The sequence below is a fragment of the Ambystoma mexicanum genome, chromosome 7p, assembly GCF_040938575.1.
Source record: "Ambystoma mexicanum isolate Mex_15411 chromosome 7p, UKY_AmexF1_1, whole genome shotgun sequence".
Taxonomy (NCBI): Eukaryota; Metazoa; Chordata; class Amphibia; order Caudata; family Ambystomatidae; genus Ambystoma; species Ambystoma mexicanum.
The window spans coordinates 363,612,087-363,633,085 of NC_090939.1; the positions used below are offsets into that span (position 1 = coordinate 363,612,087).

Here is a 20,999-nt window from a genome sequence, read left to right on the forward strand (position 1 = left end):
TTGCCTCATATAATTTTAAGAAGGGGGCCAATGTAATATTTAACGAAGCCATGATCACTTTTTTGATATGCTCCATATCCTTTTCTCTTCCAAGTTTACAGGCTTCAGTTATTGTCCGTAGTTTTTGATCTTTTCCTGATTCTCTTGAGCGCATATAGGCGTCTTCCGAGGTTAAAGAGCTGTTCATAGGACTTGCTGTCTGTTCCTCACCAGCTGCTCCTTTTGGAGTTAAATCTTTCACGGTTTCGCTTGGTAAGAGTATGTTTCTCTCCCCGGAGATTAGTGTTTGGGTCTCTTTCATTGCTGTTTTATTTTCTTGCCACTTAATCGATGATGTAATCGAATCCTCCGGCAGAAAGGATCTCCCTGCTGCTTGTTCTTTGTCCAAAGCTGCCATTTTCTCATTTATCAGGCAGAAACTCTTTCTTTTCTCTCTCTCTATTTTTCCCGTCAGTATAGTTAAGTCTTGCATAATTTTATTTGCAAGACTTGAATTACTCAGATTCGCAAGTATTGGGTCTGAGATTTCCTTGGTAATACTTTTTCCTAAAGAAGTCGTCCTCTCCAATTGGGTCCTGGCATAGCCTCCGTCATACCCAAGGGTATGACCTGTTTTTATTTATTTCATTAGGAGGCTTTGCAGTTGTTAGAGCTTCCTCAATTCGAGTACAATCTTGATTTCTTTTTCCCAAGAGACCGTAGCTTGCATAATCTTCCCTATAAGGTTGAAAGATATCAAGTGGTCCTCGGGCTGTCTCTCTAAGGGCAGTATGTTGTGTCTTTTTTCTCCGGATGGTGGACTCCTGTAGGGCATCTTCCATTTGCCCCAAATCTAGCGCGTCCCATTGACCTCCATGTTCCCATGATACATCTAATGTTTGATGTTCGGTTGTAGGACTTTCCGTAATGCAGCTGAGTTCTTGTATAGCTAGCTTTAGCATTTCTTTTGATCTCGAATCTGTTGTCACCTCAGGTGGGTGTTCGTGTAGGGCGGCCCAATCCCCATCTTGGGAGGGTATGGTCGATTTTGAATTTCCAGTTAAGTCACCATCATTCTTATTAGGGGGGTGCTGCTCTTCGCTAGGGCTAGCCATGGTTGAATCCGGGCTATGCAGATTCTCCCAAGCCCCAGATTCTGATCTTGTCTCCATGACCTCACCTTCAGTGACTGTTCTCTGATTATTTAGAGTTTTTCCAAGTATGTTTGCTGACAATAAACTCGGCTTCATTGGTCGACCTTCAGACTCTTTCACTGGGATAGGATCATCTCTTATTACAATTACATTTGATTCACTGACTATTTGTTCAGCTACTTCATCCTGGCAAGTGTCTTCTACGGCCGACTCAGGTATTATAGGTACTGAGGGTGATTGTTTTGAGATTTTTATTACCATAGGGATGGTACAAGCCATGGGTAGCTCAGGCGAGTTAGGGGCCAACCGCAAATTGCCAACCTTTCCCGCCAATGGCAGTTGATTTGTCATTTCTGTGTCCATCTGGCTAGCTCCCACTGATAAACTCTTTCGCTTTTTTGTACAAAAGGGTAAATGGCTCTGTTTTAACGTTGCTGTTTTCAGTATAGGCTCCGGGCTCCCATTTACATCTGGGAGGGATATGAATCTTTGCCTTACCTGCAAACGGGTTTTCAAGCCCGTTTCTTGTAGATCCATGATGGCAGGAACTGACTTCATTTTAACAGGGGGCTCCTCGTTGTACTTTGTATCAAACGTTATTGGCAGCCAACTGGGTAAGGTTCCCCGCAAGCTCACAGCAAACAGCCGAACAGCTTAACAGCTGATTCACTCCACCAAAACGATGCCCTTTGCGCGCCGGGCTTAGCGCCGCAAGGGTGCCTGGCTGCAGAATTTGTATCACTTCCTGTAGGCGTCACTGGGGGCGGGCAGGGGGCGGAGCCAACTAGCGCTACGGCGCTCTCTCCTGTTCCGCGTCCTCCAAGCTGCCAGCCGTGTTTCCCACAGCACCTCCAAAGTCCTCCAGATGCTAGCAGAGGGCAGGTGAGGGGGGGTCGCATCCACAGTTTAACAGCTGATTCACTCTACCAAAACGATGCCATTTGCGCGCCGGGCTTAATAGTTATCCCTTTTTGTCTGTTTCTCATGGAACATATTTTCGTTCCCTTTTCATTAGGATTTGGATGGTGGCAGTGGTATCTACCATATTTTTTCTACCGCGGTTATTTTAAATAGCCTTGGTATTGTTTTAGGCTATCTTAGTAACCGCGAACTTAAACCGCTGGACCATATTTACTTTTATTTGGTTTCGGCTGGGTTTATTCGCCATTACTTTTTGTAAAAGTCTTTCTCATATTTTACTCTGCGCGTCAAACCAGGTTTGGTTCCTTTGTTCGCCGTCCTTTGGGGGGCTTCTGCACAGAAGCCCTCCTTAGGTGCCTGAATGTCTGAGGGGGAGAGGATGTGAGGCAGGGGTTTGAGACTCCCTGCACAGGGTCTCTCTGGAGACCCATGTCGTACTCTGTGTGATTGGCTGTGGTGACTGTCCCGCCGGGACAGCCATCCTGCTGTGTGATTGACAGCCAGGCTGTGTGAATGGGGGAAAACTGCATAAAAAGCAGGTCTCTGGGACTGAGAAGGCAGAGTCGCCACTGGATCAAGAGAACCAAAGAGAAGCTGACAGAAGAGGACCTCTACCACGACTGAACCTCCCGGTGAAGCCCTGCTGCGGGTCCGAATCTTCAAACTTCGATGACAGGGAAGAGCTGCAAGGAATCTTCCCCCTTTTGCTGGTGGGAACAACCAGTTCGCCAAACTGCAAGGCAGGCCTCCCTCCTCTCGTCGAATTTGCTGTGCACAGCTACAGCGAACCGGATAGCCAGGAGAATGGGATGCTGCTTGGGTTTTAAGGAGCGCACCTTTTATTTGTTGCTTTGCTCTGCTGCTGGTTTCTTCCCTTGGCTGTGCAGGACCCTCCAGTCTTCCTACTTCGTGTCAGTCCAACAGTCGCTTCAGGAACCGTGAGCCTGCAGGACCTGCCATGAACGTTGGCCTCAGCTACATCCTTTTTCTCAATTTAAGGTACTGTTCAAATCCGGTCGTTTGTTTCGTCCGACCACGGTAAAAGTGTTTGAAATCTTTTATCATTCCGAGAGCTTGTTCTTCTCTATTTTTTAAAGTAACTTTTCGTCCGACCAACTTCGTTCTGAACTCTTGGCAAAGACTTAACCGTGAACTACTCTGAACTGTGGGATCCTCTGCAAAGACTTTGGTCCATTGACTTTGGCCCAGGCGTCTTGATTTGTTTTCCTCACTGTAGTTACTTTTTCGAGATTGCATTGCCTACTTACTTGTTGGTGCTGCTCAACTTCTGTCTAACTTTGTCTTTCCCTCCCTTTTAAATTACTGGAGTGCCATTTTGCTCACACTTCATTTTGAGCTTCACTTGTCCAGAATCTATTGGATGTAGTGTGGTGTATTAAGATTGTGATTTTGTCAACTGCTTGATAATAGAGAAATGTTTTATAACTTAAGTGTAAATAAATGTATATGCTTTTACTCAGAAACCTTGAGTCAGTGTTTGTTTGAACCATAGTAATTGCTGTCCTTTGTGTAAATATTGGTACTGCTCACTTTACTCTTGAGATAGGTCTGGCTGCTCAGTCATCGCTACCACTTTACTGTGTAGTACAGGCTTGTAACAAAGGTGAATGTGTACTGTCACCTGTAGTTTTAATTGGGTGTGGTGTTCCCAAAGGGTACTGCATATGTTTCTGCCTAATAACAACAGAAATCAGAAAACACAGTTATGACCTAAACGTTCATGTCTCCATGTAATACATACTTATTAACATGCATTACTGAGACTGTTATCAATGTTGTTGACATGCAACCAGTCATGCCGGTTTTAGAAGTAGCAATATTTTGGAGATGAAATAGAAGACCAGCCCACATGAAATACTTGCCTAGTTTAGGTATCAGCATGAAAACCGGGGTCCTTTCTTGTCTTTTTGTAATCAGGCTAACTGTACAGGCGTGATCCCCATTCTGAGCATCACTGTTATAGCTTAAATAGAATTACGTAATGCCTCAGAATAGGACAACCGTGCTCAGTCACTGTTGTTAGATTTGTCATACCTGAAAATGTTATTTCCATGTATATCTTACTGTCAAATTGCCTTGAGGTCTCTGATTGCCTCAATGTACCTTATTCGTGCAGGAGTAGGGTTTATAGAAGCAAACTATAGCAGCAATCGCATAGTTTTTCTGTTTTATTTCAGGGACAATCCCTTTCAAATTCAAACCAGGAATCATATTGCACAATTGATATGCAAGAATATGTATTATGCAGTGGTAGAGAAAGTACCTGCTATGAAAATTACCTAAAGGGGTGAACGATATCTGTCTCCCATGAAATCACCACTGCTCTGACATGTATTTGATCAATATATATGGGCTATACAAGGAACATAAATTATAATAGAGTGCTCTTTTCTGATGAAAAAGAAGCCTTTCATATAAAGTGGAACCTGACGTAAAGGGAGATGGTTGACATCAGTGGCAACTTTGTGTTCACAAAACTTTCCACTACATTGTGATGCATATAGAAAATACTTTCCTCACTGTGGTTCCTCATGACATGATAAATGGTCAAATGGCCTTTTTCATTTTTGCAAAAGGAATAAAGACCTATTTAGAAAGACTGCTATGTGACCACTCAGAGTGGTCTTCCTAAATCGAACTGTCAGCCCCTGCATCGCACACAAGTGATCACAGGAGCTGACAGGCATGCCGAGACGGCGTGAACGACCTGGCGGAGTCCGAGGTACGTGCATATTTAGTGTTTGTGTGTGAGTGTGTGTGTGTGTCTGTTTGTGTGTGCGTGAGTGTGGGAAAAAGTGTGTGTATGCGGAGGTGGGTTATGATTATGATTGGTCATTTATAATGCACTTTATACCCAGAGGTTCTAAGCACGGACCCGAAGATCGCACCTGTGTTACTCCGCTTTATCTAGTTTCCAAGGCAAGCACGTTGCCCCTGAGCTATCCTCTCGAGACTGAGGGTGGCAGGGAGCAAAGGGTGATATTGGGGGGGGGGGTGGGGGTGTGAAACCCCCTTGAAAGCAGAAGAAAAAACACAGTGGTGATGTCCCTTTCCCGTTTTCTGAGGGTTGCATGGAATTGACGAAAAAAAAAAAGTCTTTTTGCTATGCAACCTTCAGAAAACAGGAAACTTACACAGAACCCATGGCATGCCAAATTTAAGGAACATTTACTTAGTTAGATTTGCTGTCCTGGCATTACCAGCCAGAATTATTGTCATGAATGTGAAATGCAGGGGTGCACCTTGAAACCTTAGATACACTGTACTCGACTAAATATGCGTTTCAACTCTGGAAGTCGGAGCGTTTTCTACAGCGTTTTCTACAGCTGCTGCATCACTCGTGGACTTGCCCTGCTCTCGGACGGAGGACGTCTTTCCATGTAACACCCGACCTGCCTGATTAAAAGAACAGCAACAAAGGACTGTTACGCCCTCGACCACGCCCCCCGCCAAGCCTGCTTTGCTTGGCCCTTATTAGTCCATGTCATAGCGCACCCGCGCGCGCACTCGGCAAGTACTATAAGTACTGTTTGCTGTGCCGATCCTCTGTGCGTTTCAACTCTGGAAGTCGGAGCGTTTTCTACAGCGTTTTCTACAGCTGCTGCATCACTCGTGGACTTGCCCTGCTCTCGGACGGAGGACGTCTTTCCATGTAACACCCGACCTGCCTGATTAAAAGAACAGCAACAAAGGTGACTGTGCGTGAAGCTCGTTGTGAAGCTCGTTGTGCACGTTGTGCACGTTGTGCACTTTTATCCAGCATTCACGTTGTGCACTTCTAATCAGCCCCCACGTTATGTACTGTGTGTTGGTGTGTCACTTCTAAACCACCGTGGCTGGCCCCTAATATAGCTCTCTGTTTTCTTCCCCTCTTTTTTCCCTAAAGGACTGTTACGCCCTCGACCACGCCCCCCGCCAAGCCTGCTTTGCTTGGCCCTTATTAGTCCATGTCATAGCGCACCCGCGCGCGCACTCGGCAAGTACTATAAGTACTGTTTGCTGTTCGCGGGTCGCGAGGTCCTGGTTAAAGCCTTTTATTGTGTGTCCAAGTGCATGATTCCCTACAATTTAACCACCAGCATGCCGCCCATATCGGAGACCAGGACAAAATTGATGGAAACTGGGCGTGCAAGTGCTACAAAAAAAATTCTTCTCCAACCACGACTCACAAGCCTATTACCATATGTGGGACGTGCTACAACTCAACGCTCACACTCAGTCTCTGATAATATGCATCTATGCCCAACCGAGGGGCTCATATCTGAGATAGAGGGTCAGTCTGGCCCCCAGCCTCCAATAATTCAACCTGTTCTCATGGGGCCTAACACCCGAGATCAACCCTCTAGCCCCAGTACTTCTGACCCCATGTTCATAACTGCTATTGATATGCCACCTCGAGAAACCAGCTCATGTAATGCCCCCACTGATAACACAATAATAGCAGCCTGTGTTGCAGGTGATTTACGAACAACTCCAGCTCTCTTTCCGGGGGACACTATGCCCCAACCTGTTCAATGCTCAGTTCTGGCCCAACACAAACTGAGACAAGCATACACCCATATGACTGTGATTGGGGAATTAGAGGAGGAGGATATTGATTTTATGAACCTCTCTAATCGAACTGAGGAGCGCTCTGAAGAAGTTCTTTATGTGTGTTCAAATACCGGTGATTTAATTCAGCTAGAACGAGATATTAATAACCATTTTGGTGCAAATGGTGAGAATCCATCACCTGTGTTGCCTCATGATAACACGGCAATGGTTGAATCGACGGGCTCGCCTGTTACACACCCGTCTCGTCCCCCTGATTCAACAGAGGAAGCTGACTCCTATACAGCACCCACTCCGAGACAACCACGCTTTGATCAGGGTCCCCGAGTCTCTGACTTCTTTCTTAACCCTAATCTTAGAGAGAGATACTCTTTTCCAGAGGCTCCGGCCCTAAACAATACGCTGTCAGCAATGAATACAGCCCTGTTAGCTATTGCAAAACTGTACGAAAGTTTGGATGCAAAAGTTTCTAAACAGACTTCCTGTCTTAAACAGTTACTCTCCCTGTACTCAAAAATTGCACCACAAACCAATCTATTAAGTCAGAAGCAAGAGCTCTTTAGCTCAAAAGTCACCTATGCAGGCCACACGCAGACGCATGATAATAATCTACCCTCACAAATAGAAGGGGCGCCAATCCAATCCAATTTGTCTACGATGTCGCCCACAGATTTATTTCCTACTATAATCGAAAATGTCAATTCCCTTGACAGTATCACTAAGACAACGGCAGGTTCTGTCATGATACCATCAACTGGCTGTACAAATGCTCCCACGCCCGTGCTTGCCTCTATACCAGAGCCAAATGTCTATGCAGACATTCATGCACCTGCCGTAAGTTCAAAGACAAACCAATCCACCTGTCCACTACTACAAAAGAATATGTTTGAGGTTTTTGGCATAACTGCTGCCAAACCCACTACATTACGGTCCATCAAAAGAAGGAAAGTTCAATTTGTCAAGCCCAAGACTCCTGCCATAAAATCAACAGTGAGTAAGAAACGAAAAAATCAGGAGGATTTACCAATTGATCAGTCGACCGTTTCTATTTCTGATCATGGCTTCTCGAACCCGGATGCGGCTCTTATAGCTGTGCCGGTTGTTCCGCATAAGCCATTGGACGATCTGGTGCAGATGGTCGAATGTAATAGCAAACAGCAAGACCCTCAGTTAAAAAGTCCTGATAGAATTCTCCCAACTTCCTCAATTGCTGCTGTCACAGCCCCAGTGGAGTCTGTGTCCCAATCGCCTGATCTCCAGAATGCTCCTATGTCGAAGGAGATTCAGTTGCAAGTACAGAAATCCATTGACTTATATTTGAAATCCCTGCCAAAAAAAAAGTCCTCCCAGTTTTTAACTCGGGAGTCCTGCGACGCCGTCCCCTTTATATCTGCGGATGATCAGACCAAGATCCACCCCTTACAATCTGACATCAGACGGGCTCCACAGTCCAATGGCCAATCGGAACAGAGCCTAGATGCCCATAATGCCCTGCCAAGAGAAGAGAGTGTCCCGACAAACACGGAGGATCAAATCAGAGCCTCAGTGGAGGCATACTTGAAGCGTAATGCCAGTCTTAACCCTCAGATAAACGTTTTACCTCAGCCTCAAGCCTTTATTCCCACTCCTGTCCCTATTTTCAATCAAACCTCAGTTTCTCGACAGGAGCTACGAGATGAGATCAAAGCCTCTATTGAAGCTTATATTCATCAATCAAATGAGATGAATTCATCTGAACTAGCAGAAAAAGGGTTTCCTTCGCTTAAACCCCTCATACAGGGACCAAAGGCGATTGTTGCCATCGACCAAGACAGAAGAGCCCGTTCTCCAGCCAGACCATCTATGCTGTCAAGAGATCGACCGGTGCAGACCAAACCGAAACAAGACCTAACTCATCATCGTTTTATAATAAAATGTCGAGATGCCCCATTTAAACCCTATGATCTGAATCGGTCGAGTATTCTTAACATCTGTGCAGAAATTCCAGCCCTCTCAGCTATCCTATCACTGGATATTGAACAGATCGAGTTTATAAATCATGCGGACCTGTCTGTTGCCCGCCTGTACATTCGATCTCTATTGGTAGCTGAGACCTTGTGGCAGGCCAGAATGGCATTATTTGACCTGGGGTTCATATTATCTCAAGAAACAATGCCTGGTCCTACAACATTACAGGGCCACATGTCACGTATATTCACATCATCCTCTAATGGCTCTTCACAACAAGATGTGATGAATCGAACAAGAAAAGCATAACTATGCCATGAAATGAAGCTTCTAACTTTAATCTCGTGGAATACACGAGGTCATAGCCATTTGAATTCTATACCAAGCAAGGATTTATGTGACAGTGATATTGTTGCCCTTCAGGAGACATGGCTTGTCCGGTCCCCGATTTGGGACTCGCATGCTATCCATTTCACCCCCGCAGAAAAAGGCGCCCACGGCAGACCGAAAGGAGGGCTCATATTAGCAGTAAAAAAAACCTGTGGACTAGAGGCAACCATGTGCAAGGTTCCCTCCGGCTCATTCCAGGTAGTAAAGCTATCTAATACTCGCCACAGAATAGCAATTGTTAATATCTATTGGTGTAGTAACACATTAACCTCTGAAGAATTTTTCCAGCAACTTATAGAAATTTTAGATGGACTGGCAACCGGAAATGCCTTAACACATATTCTTATATTGGGCGATCTCAATTTACATCTTATCTCAAAAGGGCTTGTGCCCTTATCGGAAGATGAAATTAAATGGTCATCTATTATGGCCGAACGCAACTTCTTGAGGTTAAATGGAAATGTGAGGGGTGACTGCCCCGCCCAGCCAACCTGGCAAAGAGGTGCCCAATATGCTATAATTGATTACATCTATATTAATGCTAAAAATTTTAACTCAGTTCAAAAGTTTGAAGTTCTTAACACACATTTAAGTGATCATCATAAACTTAAACTGTCATTGCAGATTGGCCATGCCCAAACAACACAATGGGCCTCATTACGACCCAGGCGGTAAGTTACCGCCTGGGCCGTGACTTTACCACCATGGCGTAAACTACGTTTACGCCATGGTGGTTGGCGGACTTACCGCCCCATTCCGACCTTGGCGGGGCGGTAAGTCCCCAATCCCCATTTACCCTTCCCCATTCCCATTTTTGCCCCATAGGGTATAATGGGAGTGGGGAAGGCGTTAATTACGCCACCGTAAATTACGGTGGCGTAATTAACTCCATGGTCCCTTAGCGCCATGGATTTTAACACCTGCTAAAAGCAGGTTTTAAAAGCGCCATGGCGCTAAGGGACCTCGTACTCAGGCGGTAAGGGTCGGCGCTGTTAACGCTGCCGTTAACCCCTTACCGCCTGGGTCGTAATGAGGCCCAATGGCTTAACACATATGCAAGTGGGGCTGTCGTGAATAATGGGAGAAATAGATTGTCTTGGGACAAAGATAAACTGAGAACTCTTAATTGCCACCTTGAGACCATGTACCGGAGTAATCTTGTAGTTAAAGATTACACAGCTGCCATGCAGATATTTACTCGAATTATTCCAAGCCATGGGCAGTATGAACAGCGGCACACTCATGCCCATGATTTGGAAATACGTTGTCGTAAATCTGATCTAAGACGAGAAATCCGACATTTGCGGCACTCACAAAAAATAAATATGGCTGCAGAAATAAGAACAGCCAAACGAAAGTATAAAAAATGGCTCCAAGTCAAAAGAGCCAAGTTGTACGAACTGGAGGGGAAAACAATGCTCAAACAATTAGTTACAAAATCTACAGCCGGCATCTGGGCCCTACTCAATCGTACATCTGACATTTCCCTACATACAGCCCAAATAAACTCAATCTCATCCGAGACATGGCAGTCGTACTTTCAGAAACTGTACCTTTCTCCCTTTCCTGACATCCAACTAAATCTCTGTTTGTCAGTGGCAACAAAAGAACTCACCTTTGATATTGACGACATCAAATAATGCATCTTGAAATTGAGCTCGTCTCGGGCAGTAGGCCCAGATGGGCTGCATAACACTATGTTAAAAAAGCACATTGACGAATGGGCAGGTATCCTTCATCGTATTTTCAATCATGTGTCGAATTCTGGTGTCATTCCTGAAACCTGGAAAAAATCTATTATTCTCCCAATTTACAAAAAGGGTAATCATGAGAATCCTAAATCATATAGGCCAATTGCGTTACTAGATTGTCCTGGCAAATTATTTGCCAGATTACTCCTGAAACAATTTACCATATGGCTAGAGAATAGCAATTTACGAGATCCATTCCAAACGGGGTTTCTGCAAGGGATAGGCACTGGCATAAACATCATCACTTTATCAAGTCTTATCCAACGAGCCTACCAAAGAAAACAGCCTCTGTACCTTGCCTTTATCGACTTTCAAATGGCATTGGATGCAGTGCCTAGAGAGCTCTTGTACAAAAAATTGTTTGATGCTAACTGTCCATGGCACATTCTGAAATGGATAATCCAACTATACACCAACACCACAATTCAAGTGAAACTCCCAATGATGGCCTCTTAACACCACCAATTGTCACAGCTAGAGGCCTGAAGCAGGGCTGTTTACTAGCTTCAGCCCTGTTTAATTTCTTTGTCTCCGACATTCACCAAAATTTCAACAAAGTAATATCTGATTCTCCTAGACTCATGGGAGTTCAGATTCAATGGCTACTCTATGCTGATGATATGGTCCTAATGTCACATACCCCCAAAGGCTTACGTCAACTACTAGGTTCCCTTGACATCTATACAAAAGCAAATGGCATAACAATTAACATTGCTAAGACAAATGTCATCCAATTTGGCACTAAGAGGCAAAGCATATCTCAGCTATATTGGCCCCTTCAAAAAAGTAAGATCACTGTTACTAATGACTATGTGTATTTAGGTATGGTCATTTCCAATCTGTGTGCCCCTGATCAGTATAACAAAAAAGGGCTTCATAAACTGCAAATGTGCATCTCACAAGCCAAAGTCATTAAGGCGAGATACTGCAACTTCTCTCTTTTACCGATCCTCACGTACTTTAAACAAAAAGTGGTTCCAGTCATTTTATATGGCGCCGAGACCCGCTGCATTATGACATACACTTACTGGGCCATCAGGGAGGGCCGGTTTTGGAGACAAATTTTACAGTTACCAACCTCACAACCATTGCCACTTGTGAGATATGAGTTGGGGTTAATCTCACTATATGCAATCTATAAGTGGAATTTATGTGCCTTATACCGCAAATGCCTCTTAAATCAAGCCACAACAGGGATTACCAATATCATATCCATCTACCTACTAAGATCTATGGACACCTTTCCGAAAGCATGGCGGCAAAAAATCCAATCTATTCTAGAAAAAGCACAGATAGATCCAGCCCTATTACTAGAGAATCCAGACAAAGCGAAATTAAAAATCTGGGAGGCCGACTGGATTCACACACGTCTAGCCTGTACTAATTATAAAAACTTTGAGGTTTTTCCATTTGAACTTAAATGTTATAATACAGTGGCTGACTACCTGGTGAGGTCCCCTAACTCAAGTCACCGTAATGGTTTCTTGAGATTTAGGCTAAATTTTTTGGTTGACCAACGAAGTGTTGAATCGCAGGGACAATGTCAACGTCAACTTGCCCTGCTGATTTTGTGAACAACACCCAGAAACGCTTCAGCATCTATGCACTGAATGTGATAGACTAGTATCAACTCGCTGTACTCATTTTAAACCCCTATTTTTGGCCCAAGAGATCTTGACCCCAAAACACTTATGGGTCCTATTACTCCACACCAACAGAAAGAACGTCAGATATGCTGTGGTAAATTACCTGTATCAGCTCAAAATACCAATGTATGCAAAGCCAAAAGTTAATGGCAATGTTTAAGCACATTGTATAATATTCCTGATCTCTTTTTTTATTTTTTTCTATATATATACTGTATTTATGTAAATTGTTGTGAATTTGTATATACATGATGTATCACTTGCTCTTAAAGTTAAAAGGTCTCGATTGATCGCGACCAAATCAACTATTAATACAAAAATTAAAAAAAATTAAAAAAAGACTAAATATTGCACCTGTGTTGCCTTCTTGCCACTATTAGGACACATGAGTACGGTGAGTCAAAGACTCCCAGCCAGTGTGCAGCATATTTTCAAGTAAATAAGGTCTCTGAATCACCATCAAGTAGGTGGGAGCTCAGAAGGCTCCCTTCAGCCTGGTGGTGCCGACGCACAAGAGTATTATTCTCAACGTGTGATAACTCACCTTCAGTCCATTGGCAGGTCACATTGAAACACAGCTACATGTTGCTTGACTGACAGCGGAGACATCCAAACTAAAATACCTGATTAATGAAAGAACAACCAACTGTAGTGCAGTTCTGGGAGAGGTGACCCAGCCCCACACATCCCATTGGAAGCTACACTCTTGGTGAACTTGGTCAGAACAGACAGAATGCATGAATTAAGATATTCCAAGAGCATCTTCATCAGTCACATTTGAATGCATAGCAATGATTAACATTGGACCATTGCAACTTCTAAAAGTTGTTTTCCATTTCTTCTTGCTATTTTTCATTTATCACACAGGATACCTGGAAGCCTTAGCACCATGGCTGCCTCCAAACCTGTGTCTGGGTCCGGGTTCACTGAATGGGGACTTACCGGGTCATTCCAACTTTGGAGGACCCGGTAAGTCCCCATTCAGAAAACCATTCCCCATTCCCATTGAGCCCTACGGGGGCCCGTTGTTAGCTCCATGGTCCCTTAACGGGTCCTGCGAAGGCCAGCTGGTAAAACCAGCCGGTCCTGGTGGGACCCGCTAAGGGACTTCGTAATAGGGCGATAGGGGATTAGGGGGTTAACAGCACCGGCTTCCTTACCAGTGCCATGAAGCCCCTACCGCCAGGGTCGGAATGACCCCCCATGACTAGTGGCCCATTGATGTGTTAAAAGATATTTGGCTATGCACACTAGCCATAGCTGAAGGCCATGCTTAGTGTCGGTTACTGTTGTAATGTAATTAGTCATGTCATAAGTGATGTAATCTGTGATGTCATCATTGTTGTCATAGGCTGACCAACAGGGGGCACAAAGTTAAGGTGGCTTTAGCTGAATTTCAGGGGTTTTGTTGCGTTAAGGTTTCAATTTAACGTCCCTGCAACTAATATTTTCTCCTTGAATTTCAAGGGTTTTATTATTTCATAGATTTTTTTTCTGGAACAATAGCTATGGCTCTTAGCCATGGCCAATAGCCATAGCCTTTGGCCATGCCCACTATATATTTTAGAACACTACCAGACCACTAGCCATAGTAATTGTTAATTTTATACAAAGATATGTTCACCCCAATGACTTACCTTATTTCTTTCATGAATGTCTATGTTCAGTTAGTTATACATTCCCCCTCAAATAAATCTGTTTACAAAACACTTTGTTTGCATACTTATTTAACTTTTAAAAATGTTTACAGTTATATTTATTGTTGATAAATAGAAAGGCATTAAAGTGTTACAGTAACTTTGAACAAAGACTACACTGAATAGTCTTAAAATATAACTTTACAGGACTACCAACTACACATCATTTTTTGTAAACTGTTTTTTATAGCTGTGGCTACCAGAGAAACTAAGGAATAGGCTCCCTGGGCCCATAGACAACAATTGTAGTCATGGCTACTGCCATCAGGCCCGTGCATAGCTGCAAATAGGAATGCCACGTCACAATTGGTTACCTAGTTGCCATGGGTATGATCTCCAGCCTCTGCTGAGTTTAACCACGCCTCAAATATCACCAAATCATTGGTTTATGCGCTAGATGCAGCTATTTGGAAAAACAATAAAAAAAATTGTGATCCTACCAAGCCCTCAACAAGTGACCCCAACATCAATGACACTCCCCCTAATGTCCTCCTCGCCTACCCACCCCTATCTCATTCCCCCTATCACACTCATCATTTCTGTGACAGTTTCTTTCAAAATGTCAGATAGTCACAGCTATACCGCCAGAGAAACACATAACATATCAATGACCTATATATAACCACAGTAACACAGGGTACCAAATATAACCATAATTCCATGCACTGCAGAATGACAGGTTCTTCCACGGATATGCACGCCAGTCATTGCTGTGATTAGCTACTCCTCAAACAGTGCTATATGATTGGCTGGTGCAGTAGCCACGGTTATAGATCGGTGTTGAACAAAAATATATATACCTATTTACATATGTATATGCGTATTTATTCAGTACTCCTTCCAAATTACATTTTAAAATATATAGGGCCTCATTACGAGGTGGGCGGTAAGGGTTACCGGGCACCAGTAAGGAGACCGGTGCCGGTAAACCCGTACCACCCTATTCCGAGGTCCCTTAGCGGGTTATGTTATGGGTGCCTGGTTTTACCAGGCACCCTTAGCGGGAGCCGCTACGGGACTATGGAGCTAATAAGCAGGCCAGTTATTAGCCCTATCCCCATTCCCATTCCCATTGAGCCCTATGGGGGCTCGAATGGTAAAGGGGAATGGTTCTCGGAATGGGGACTTACTGGGTCCTCCAAGGTTGGAATGACCCGGTAAATCCCTATTTCGAGAACCCGGACTCGGAATGCAGTAAGGGGGTAGCCATGGTGCTAATAGCTCCATGGCTACCTCCTACCTCGTAATGAGGCCCATAGAGTTCAAGAGATGATGGCAGAAAAGCACAGTAGCATGAATACAATTTATGGCAATAGGATGTGAAGGGTTCAACAAGGTGGAGATAACCTGCATAGAAATTCAGAAGATGGAGGTATAATGTAAAGGCCATCATTACGACTTTGGCGGTAGTCATGCCGCTATTGGCGGCATGGCTGCCGCCAAAATCGGGTCCGGGTTCCCAGAATGGGGAATTACCGGGCCATTCCGAGTTTGGCGGGCCCGGTAATTCCTCCCTTCAGGAACCCAGGCCCGGACCTTCCCCATTCCCATTTCAGTCCCCACAGGGCTGAATGGGAATGGGAGAGGGAGCAAACAACGGGCCAATTACGAGCGGCCCGTTGATGGCTCCCTCTTCCCCTCGCGGGTCCCGCTCTGCACGTCTGGTTAAACCAGACGTGCAGAGCGGGTCTCACGAGGGGACCTCGTAATCAGGTGGTACGGGGTTGACGGCACCCCCCTTAACCGCTGACCGCCTGACTTATAATGAGGCCAATAGAGTGTACGCAGACTGTAAACAGGCTGAGTTGGTGGGGTTAGTCAGACATAGGTAAAGGGAGTGGATTTCATATTAGGTATGGACATGTGATGCATATGATGAGAAAGGTATCATTTCCACTCTTCTATGTGAGGCGCAGAGGCCAGAATAAGAACCTATTACCATATAAAAAGGAGTGTCATTGTGACATTGTGGGGCCTGATAAACCCCAACAACAGGAAGGGGTAATATCCATAGAAACAAAGAACAACTACCATTGCCCAAGCCAAAAGAAAAACAGACCTAGGCAATTATGAATGACTCAGAATTGCCCAAGCCAAAAGAAGGCAATTGAGAATGTTAGCAATGGTAAGAAATGTTGCCCTTATGAAAAGGAGGTTCAAAACCACATTGCCAAAGCCAAAGAATTGTGAATGTGAAACAGAATTCCTACCAGCAGTTGGTTGGTGCTAAGGGGGAGAAATAAGAAAAGCAGGCTGACTGCCCTTCTGTGAAAAGACTTTTAGAGGGAGATGAGCATAATCTGCAGATAGTTGTGACCACACAGGTGTAATAAATAGCACTAGCATGGTTCTTGTCTCCCTTGAAGAGGTTTAATTGCCTGATGTTGTGGAAAAAAGACATTGCTAACCTCTTTAAACATAACCTTTACCAGAGAGATATTTACAAGTAGTAGTTTATTCTGGCCTGGCAGGGGAGTATACCAGAACAGAGAATGTTGTAGTAGTCTGATCTGTTCTGACAAGAGAGTACACCAGACCAGAGAACTTTGTCTTATTCAGTCTGGCAGGACAGTATACCAGGTGGAATTCATTGAAGTACAGTGCTATGGTTAACAGTCATGAAGCAGAAGTTGAAGAACCACTAAAGTGTTAAAGTGGATTAAAACAGAATACAGACAAGAGTTATGTGAACTACTAGAAGAATGTAATACTGTCAAGCAAGTGGTTTTGTGAATTGGTGCAGAAATATCCTGGCAAATACCTTTTTTGTTGAAACTAATGAAGTAAGGAAATATTCTGAGTTGCTGAACAGAATGTGTTTCAAGAACTTTGTTGCAAGCAACAAGAGGAAACCTGTGTTGAACATTTATGAATAATTAGTTGAAAGCAAGTTGGAACTTTTGGTGTTATCCAGTTGGAACTTTGTGTTAACAAGGTGGAAACAAAAGAGAACTTTGTCAAAATACAGGATTTCCTTAACCGTTTTGAACTGTTGACCAAAATCTTACTTGAATATGGGGAAAGGGGATTCACCAAGATTAGAAGGAAAAGCAGTTGTCATGATGCAAATGTAACTGTTATCTTTGTTGCCTTTAAACTGCCATATATTACCTTGATAAGTTATGTATGATTAAGTGTGAGGGACATAATCCTTTTGTTAGAGTGGTTCCCCAAGTTTATTTTATGCAGGGAAATCCTTGTCAGGGTGGGGATAGTGAGGCGCTTATCCAAACATTTGAGTTAATAAAATGGCATCTTTTAAAAAACCTTCACAAAGTTGGCAGCCTCACATTTCTGACCCCAACAAGGTGCATGAAAGTTTAGGACAAATAGAAGCAAATACACGTTTAACCTCAGAACCTGCATATAAAAAGGGAAATACTGCATATAAATGTTTTTGATTTAAAAATGTATTTTCTAAGCAGCATGTTAGTAAAGTTAAAAAAATACATCAAGAAGTAACTGCCCCTTAATCTCAGCAGATGGAAAATAGCGGCAATATATGCCATCTGATTCCAGTGGTAAATATGGCTCACACACTCAACACTAAAAATAAACCTTTAAATATGTAAATATTTACTGGCACTTACTTTCACATCAGCCACACACTCAGCATGTGTACGGTAGGATTTCTGAGAAAAGTGCACAAAATGATGGCTTTGGTGCTGTCCAAAATTAAAATCACAAAAAGAGGACTACATAATAAGCAAAGTAATAAAATGGCAACACATTTTCACTGCTAACTATCACAGACAAGTACACAAGTACAACAATAATAACAACCAATTACAAAGACCGAACCACAGAAATCTTTTTTTACCCACCATCTTTGCTAATGGCGGCTATTCAACACAGCTATTACCATTGCCTTGTAGCCGCGGATACTCGTAAATGTTTTAATAACTCAAAAACAACCCTTGCTAACCCTTAAAAGTTCAAAGAAGACATGGGAAACCTAAGGACATAAAATACCGAACACAAGTAAAATTCTGTAGTCTAAAATCCACATAATATGATTATTGCACAGAAAATGTATGGCTCAATACACGCAACTATCGATATAGCCGCATGTAGAACAGCAGCCAATGAACTAACAAAACATGTTAATGTACCTACTTGTGACTGCCATAACGCCACATACAAGCGAGTATTGAAAACATCCCATGATGGTGTTTTATTAGTAACCGCGGCTATCCAGAAAAGCGGCAACAACAAGCATTATTTTCCACACTCCCAAACCCTCACCAAGTTCTCTGAACATCTCTATCAGCTCCCCAACTACCTTAATGCCTTCCCCACCTCCTCTGCCCTCTCCATTCTCCGAATAACATTTGTTGTTTGTGTGATGCAGTTTCACTCAAAATGTCAGGTAGCCACGGCTATAACCCATAGGCAAATAAAAGTCATGCCATTGACATGCCTTATCTGCAGTAAAACAGGGTACCTAATATAGCTATGAGTACATGCACTGCAAAGTGACAGGTGTTGCCATAGCCGCGGATATGCAATCCTGTCTTTGCTGTGATTAGCTGCTCTTTAAACTTCCCCGTATCATTGGCTGGTGTGGTAGCCGCGTTTGTGGATTCATGTTTTTTTAAAAAAAGATATATATTTACATATGGATATATGTATGTATTCAATTTTCTTTGCAAGTTAAATATTGAAATACATACGGGCCTCATTCCAAGTTTGCCGGTCCAGTAACAACGGTACTTGTAAGCTTGCCGGTACCGTTGTTAACGGACCAGCAAAATACGAGTTCTGCTCACGGGTGCCTTCCTGCCCGCCAGGTCTGACCTGGTGGGTTTACAGGCACCCGCGAACAGACCATGTCGGGTGCAGCATCCAAGCTCCCCATTCCATTGAGCCCTATGGAGCTCAAATGGGAATGGGGAACATTTGTTTCCAGCGCCCGGGAATTGAATGCCCATGGTAATTGCCCATTCCCGGGTGACGGGAAAATTCGTAGGTTCGGTGGCTGCCTGCCAGTTTTACCAGCAAGGCTACCGCCAAACTTGGAATGAGGCCCATAGGCTCATTACGAGTATGGTGGTGCAGGAAAAAATTGACACTAATAGAATTGCCACCGCATTTCCCGCACTGTCACTTGTATGGCACTTTCTGATGAAAATCAGCAAAATTGGCTAAATAACTGTGATGGTAATTCTGTCAATGGTAATTCCACCAAAAATGCCCCGTAGAGTCCAATGGACTCCTAAAAAATGGGGATTAACTCCACCAGCATCTCTTGTAATCTGGCTGTAATTCCTCAACTCAAGTGGTGGTAACGGTAAATTTGTTGGCCGATATACTGGCAGATTTACTCCCGGAATACCGCCCAACTCGTAATGAGGCCCTACTGTAATAGAGGGAGTACGCTGCAGTTGCAGTACCATAAATACATTCTTTGCCATTAGGATGAATAGGGTTCTACAGAGTGGAGATAACCTGCATAGAAATAAAGTAGATGTACATAGAATAGATGCAGTGTGCATAGACTTTAAACAAGCTGAGCGGGTGGAAGTACTCAGACTTAGGTAAAATGAGAGGATTTCATATTATGTATGGACACTTAATACACGTGATGAAAAAGGTATAATGTTCGGTCTACTGTTTTTAAAAAAAACGAAAAAAGACCATTACTGACTGGATAAGAGTTCCAAATGCCTACTGTGTCCACCCGACATCACCATACCTGTAAAGATAGCTTATAAAAAGATGTTTAAAACTGTTGCTGCAAATAAAGAACTACACACACCCCAGGTTATATGTAGTCCATAACTGCGGTTATCAGGAAAAGCCATTATGCGAACAACATGCCTCCCTTCTTCCTCCAAACTCTCCTCTGACGAACCCTCACCAAGTGAGAGCCCACTCAGTGCTATATCCCCACACACCATAGATGGCCTCCTCACATTCCCTGTCCTCTCAGATTCCCCCCATAACAAACACAGTTTTCATAATGCAGTTTGTTTTCATATGTCAGCTATTCGCTGCTAAAGCCGAGGCAACAGAAAACGTTGTGTTGCAAACACAGTCCCTAGAATCCCCACATCCCACAATTCACTTGGTGGCTCTACCTCCCCCACCTAATGACATTTGCAGGTATTTTGACCAGCAAATGGCCTTTTTCCCGATTTTCATTTTTTTATATCCTCGGCTATAGCCGTGACTATCTCTTGCATTGAGACAAAACAAAAATGGCTGATGTTTCATTTCTAAAACCCCTGGTTTTGGCAATTTACCCAAAATATAGCTATCTATTTTAGAGAAGGTTAATTCGCCGTCCATAACTGCGGTTATCAGGAAAAGCCATTGTGCGAACAACATGCCTCCCTTCTTCCTCCAAACTCTCCTCTGACGAACCCTCACCAAGTGAGAGCCCACTCAGTGCTATATCCCCACACACCATAGATGGCCTCCTCACATTCCCTGTCCTCTCAGATTCCCCCCATAACAAACACAGTTTTCATAATGCAGTTTGTTTTCATATGTCAGCTATTCGCTGCTAAAGCCGAGGCAACAGAAAACGTTGTGTTGCAAACACAGTCCCTAGAATCCCCACATCCCACAACTCACTTGGTGGCCTCTACCTCCCCCACCTAATGACATTTGCAGGTATTTTGACCAGCAAATGGCCTTTTTCCCGATTTTCATTTTTTTATATCCTCGGCTATAGCCGTGACTATCTCTTGCATTGAGACAAAACAAAAATGGCGGATGTTTCATTTCTAAAACCCCTGGTTTTGGCAATTTACCCGAAATATAGCTATCTATTTTAGAGAAGGCGTCTTCTCCATCAAAAAATATTTAAACAACTAAAGCAAGGAATAACCCCAAACCACAAAAAGGCCTCCAGTAAAAGTTTCATGCCCAGGTTGTTTTGGACCTGGTCCAAATACATTCATCAGTTTGGCCCATGCGGTCTGTCAAATTTGACCT

The 20,999-nt window shown here is 43.6% G+C and overlaps 1 protein-coding gene across 1 annotated transcript in view; it reads left to right on the forward strand.

Annotated features, from left to right (window-relative positions):
- Positions 1 to 20,999, forward strand: part of TMPRSS15 (transmembrane serine protease 15) — a 1,663,368-nt gene that overhangs the window by 881,404 nt on the left and 760,965 nt on the right. Inside the window, 1 exon segment of the mRNA XM_069636234.1 lies at positions 7,255 to 7,276. Within this exon segment, the coding sequence (XP_069492335.1) occupies positions 7,255 to 7,276 (22 nt within the window).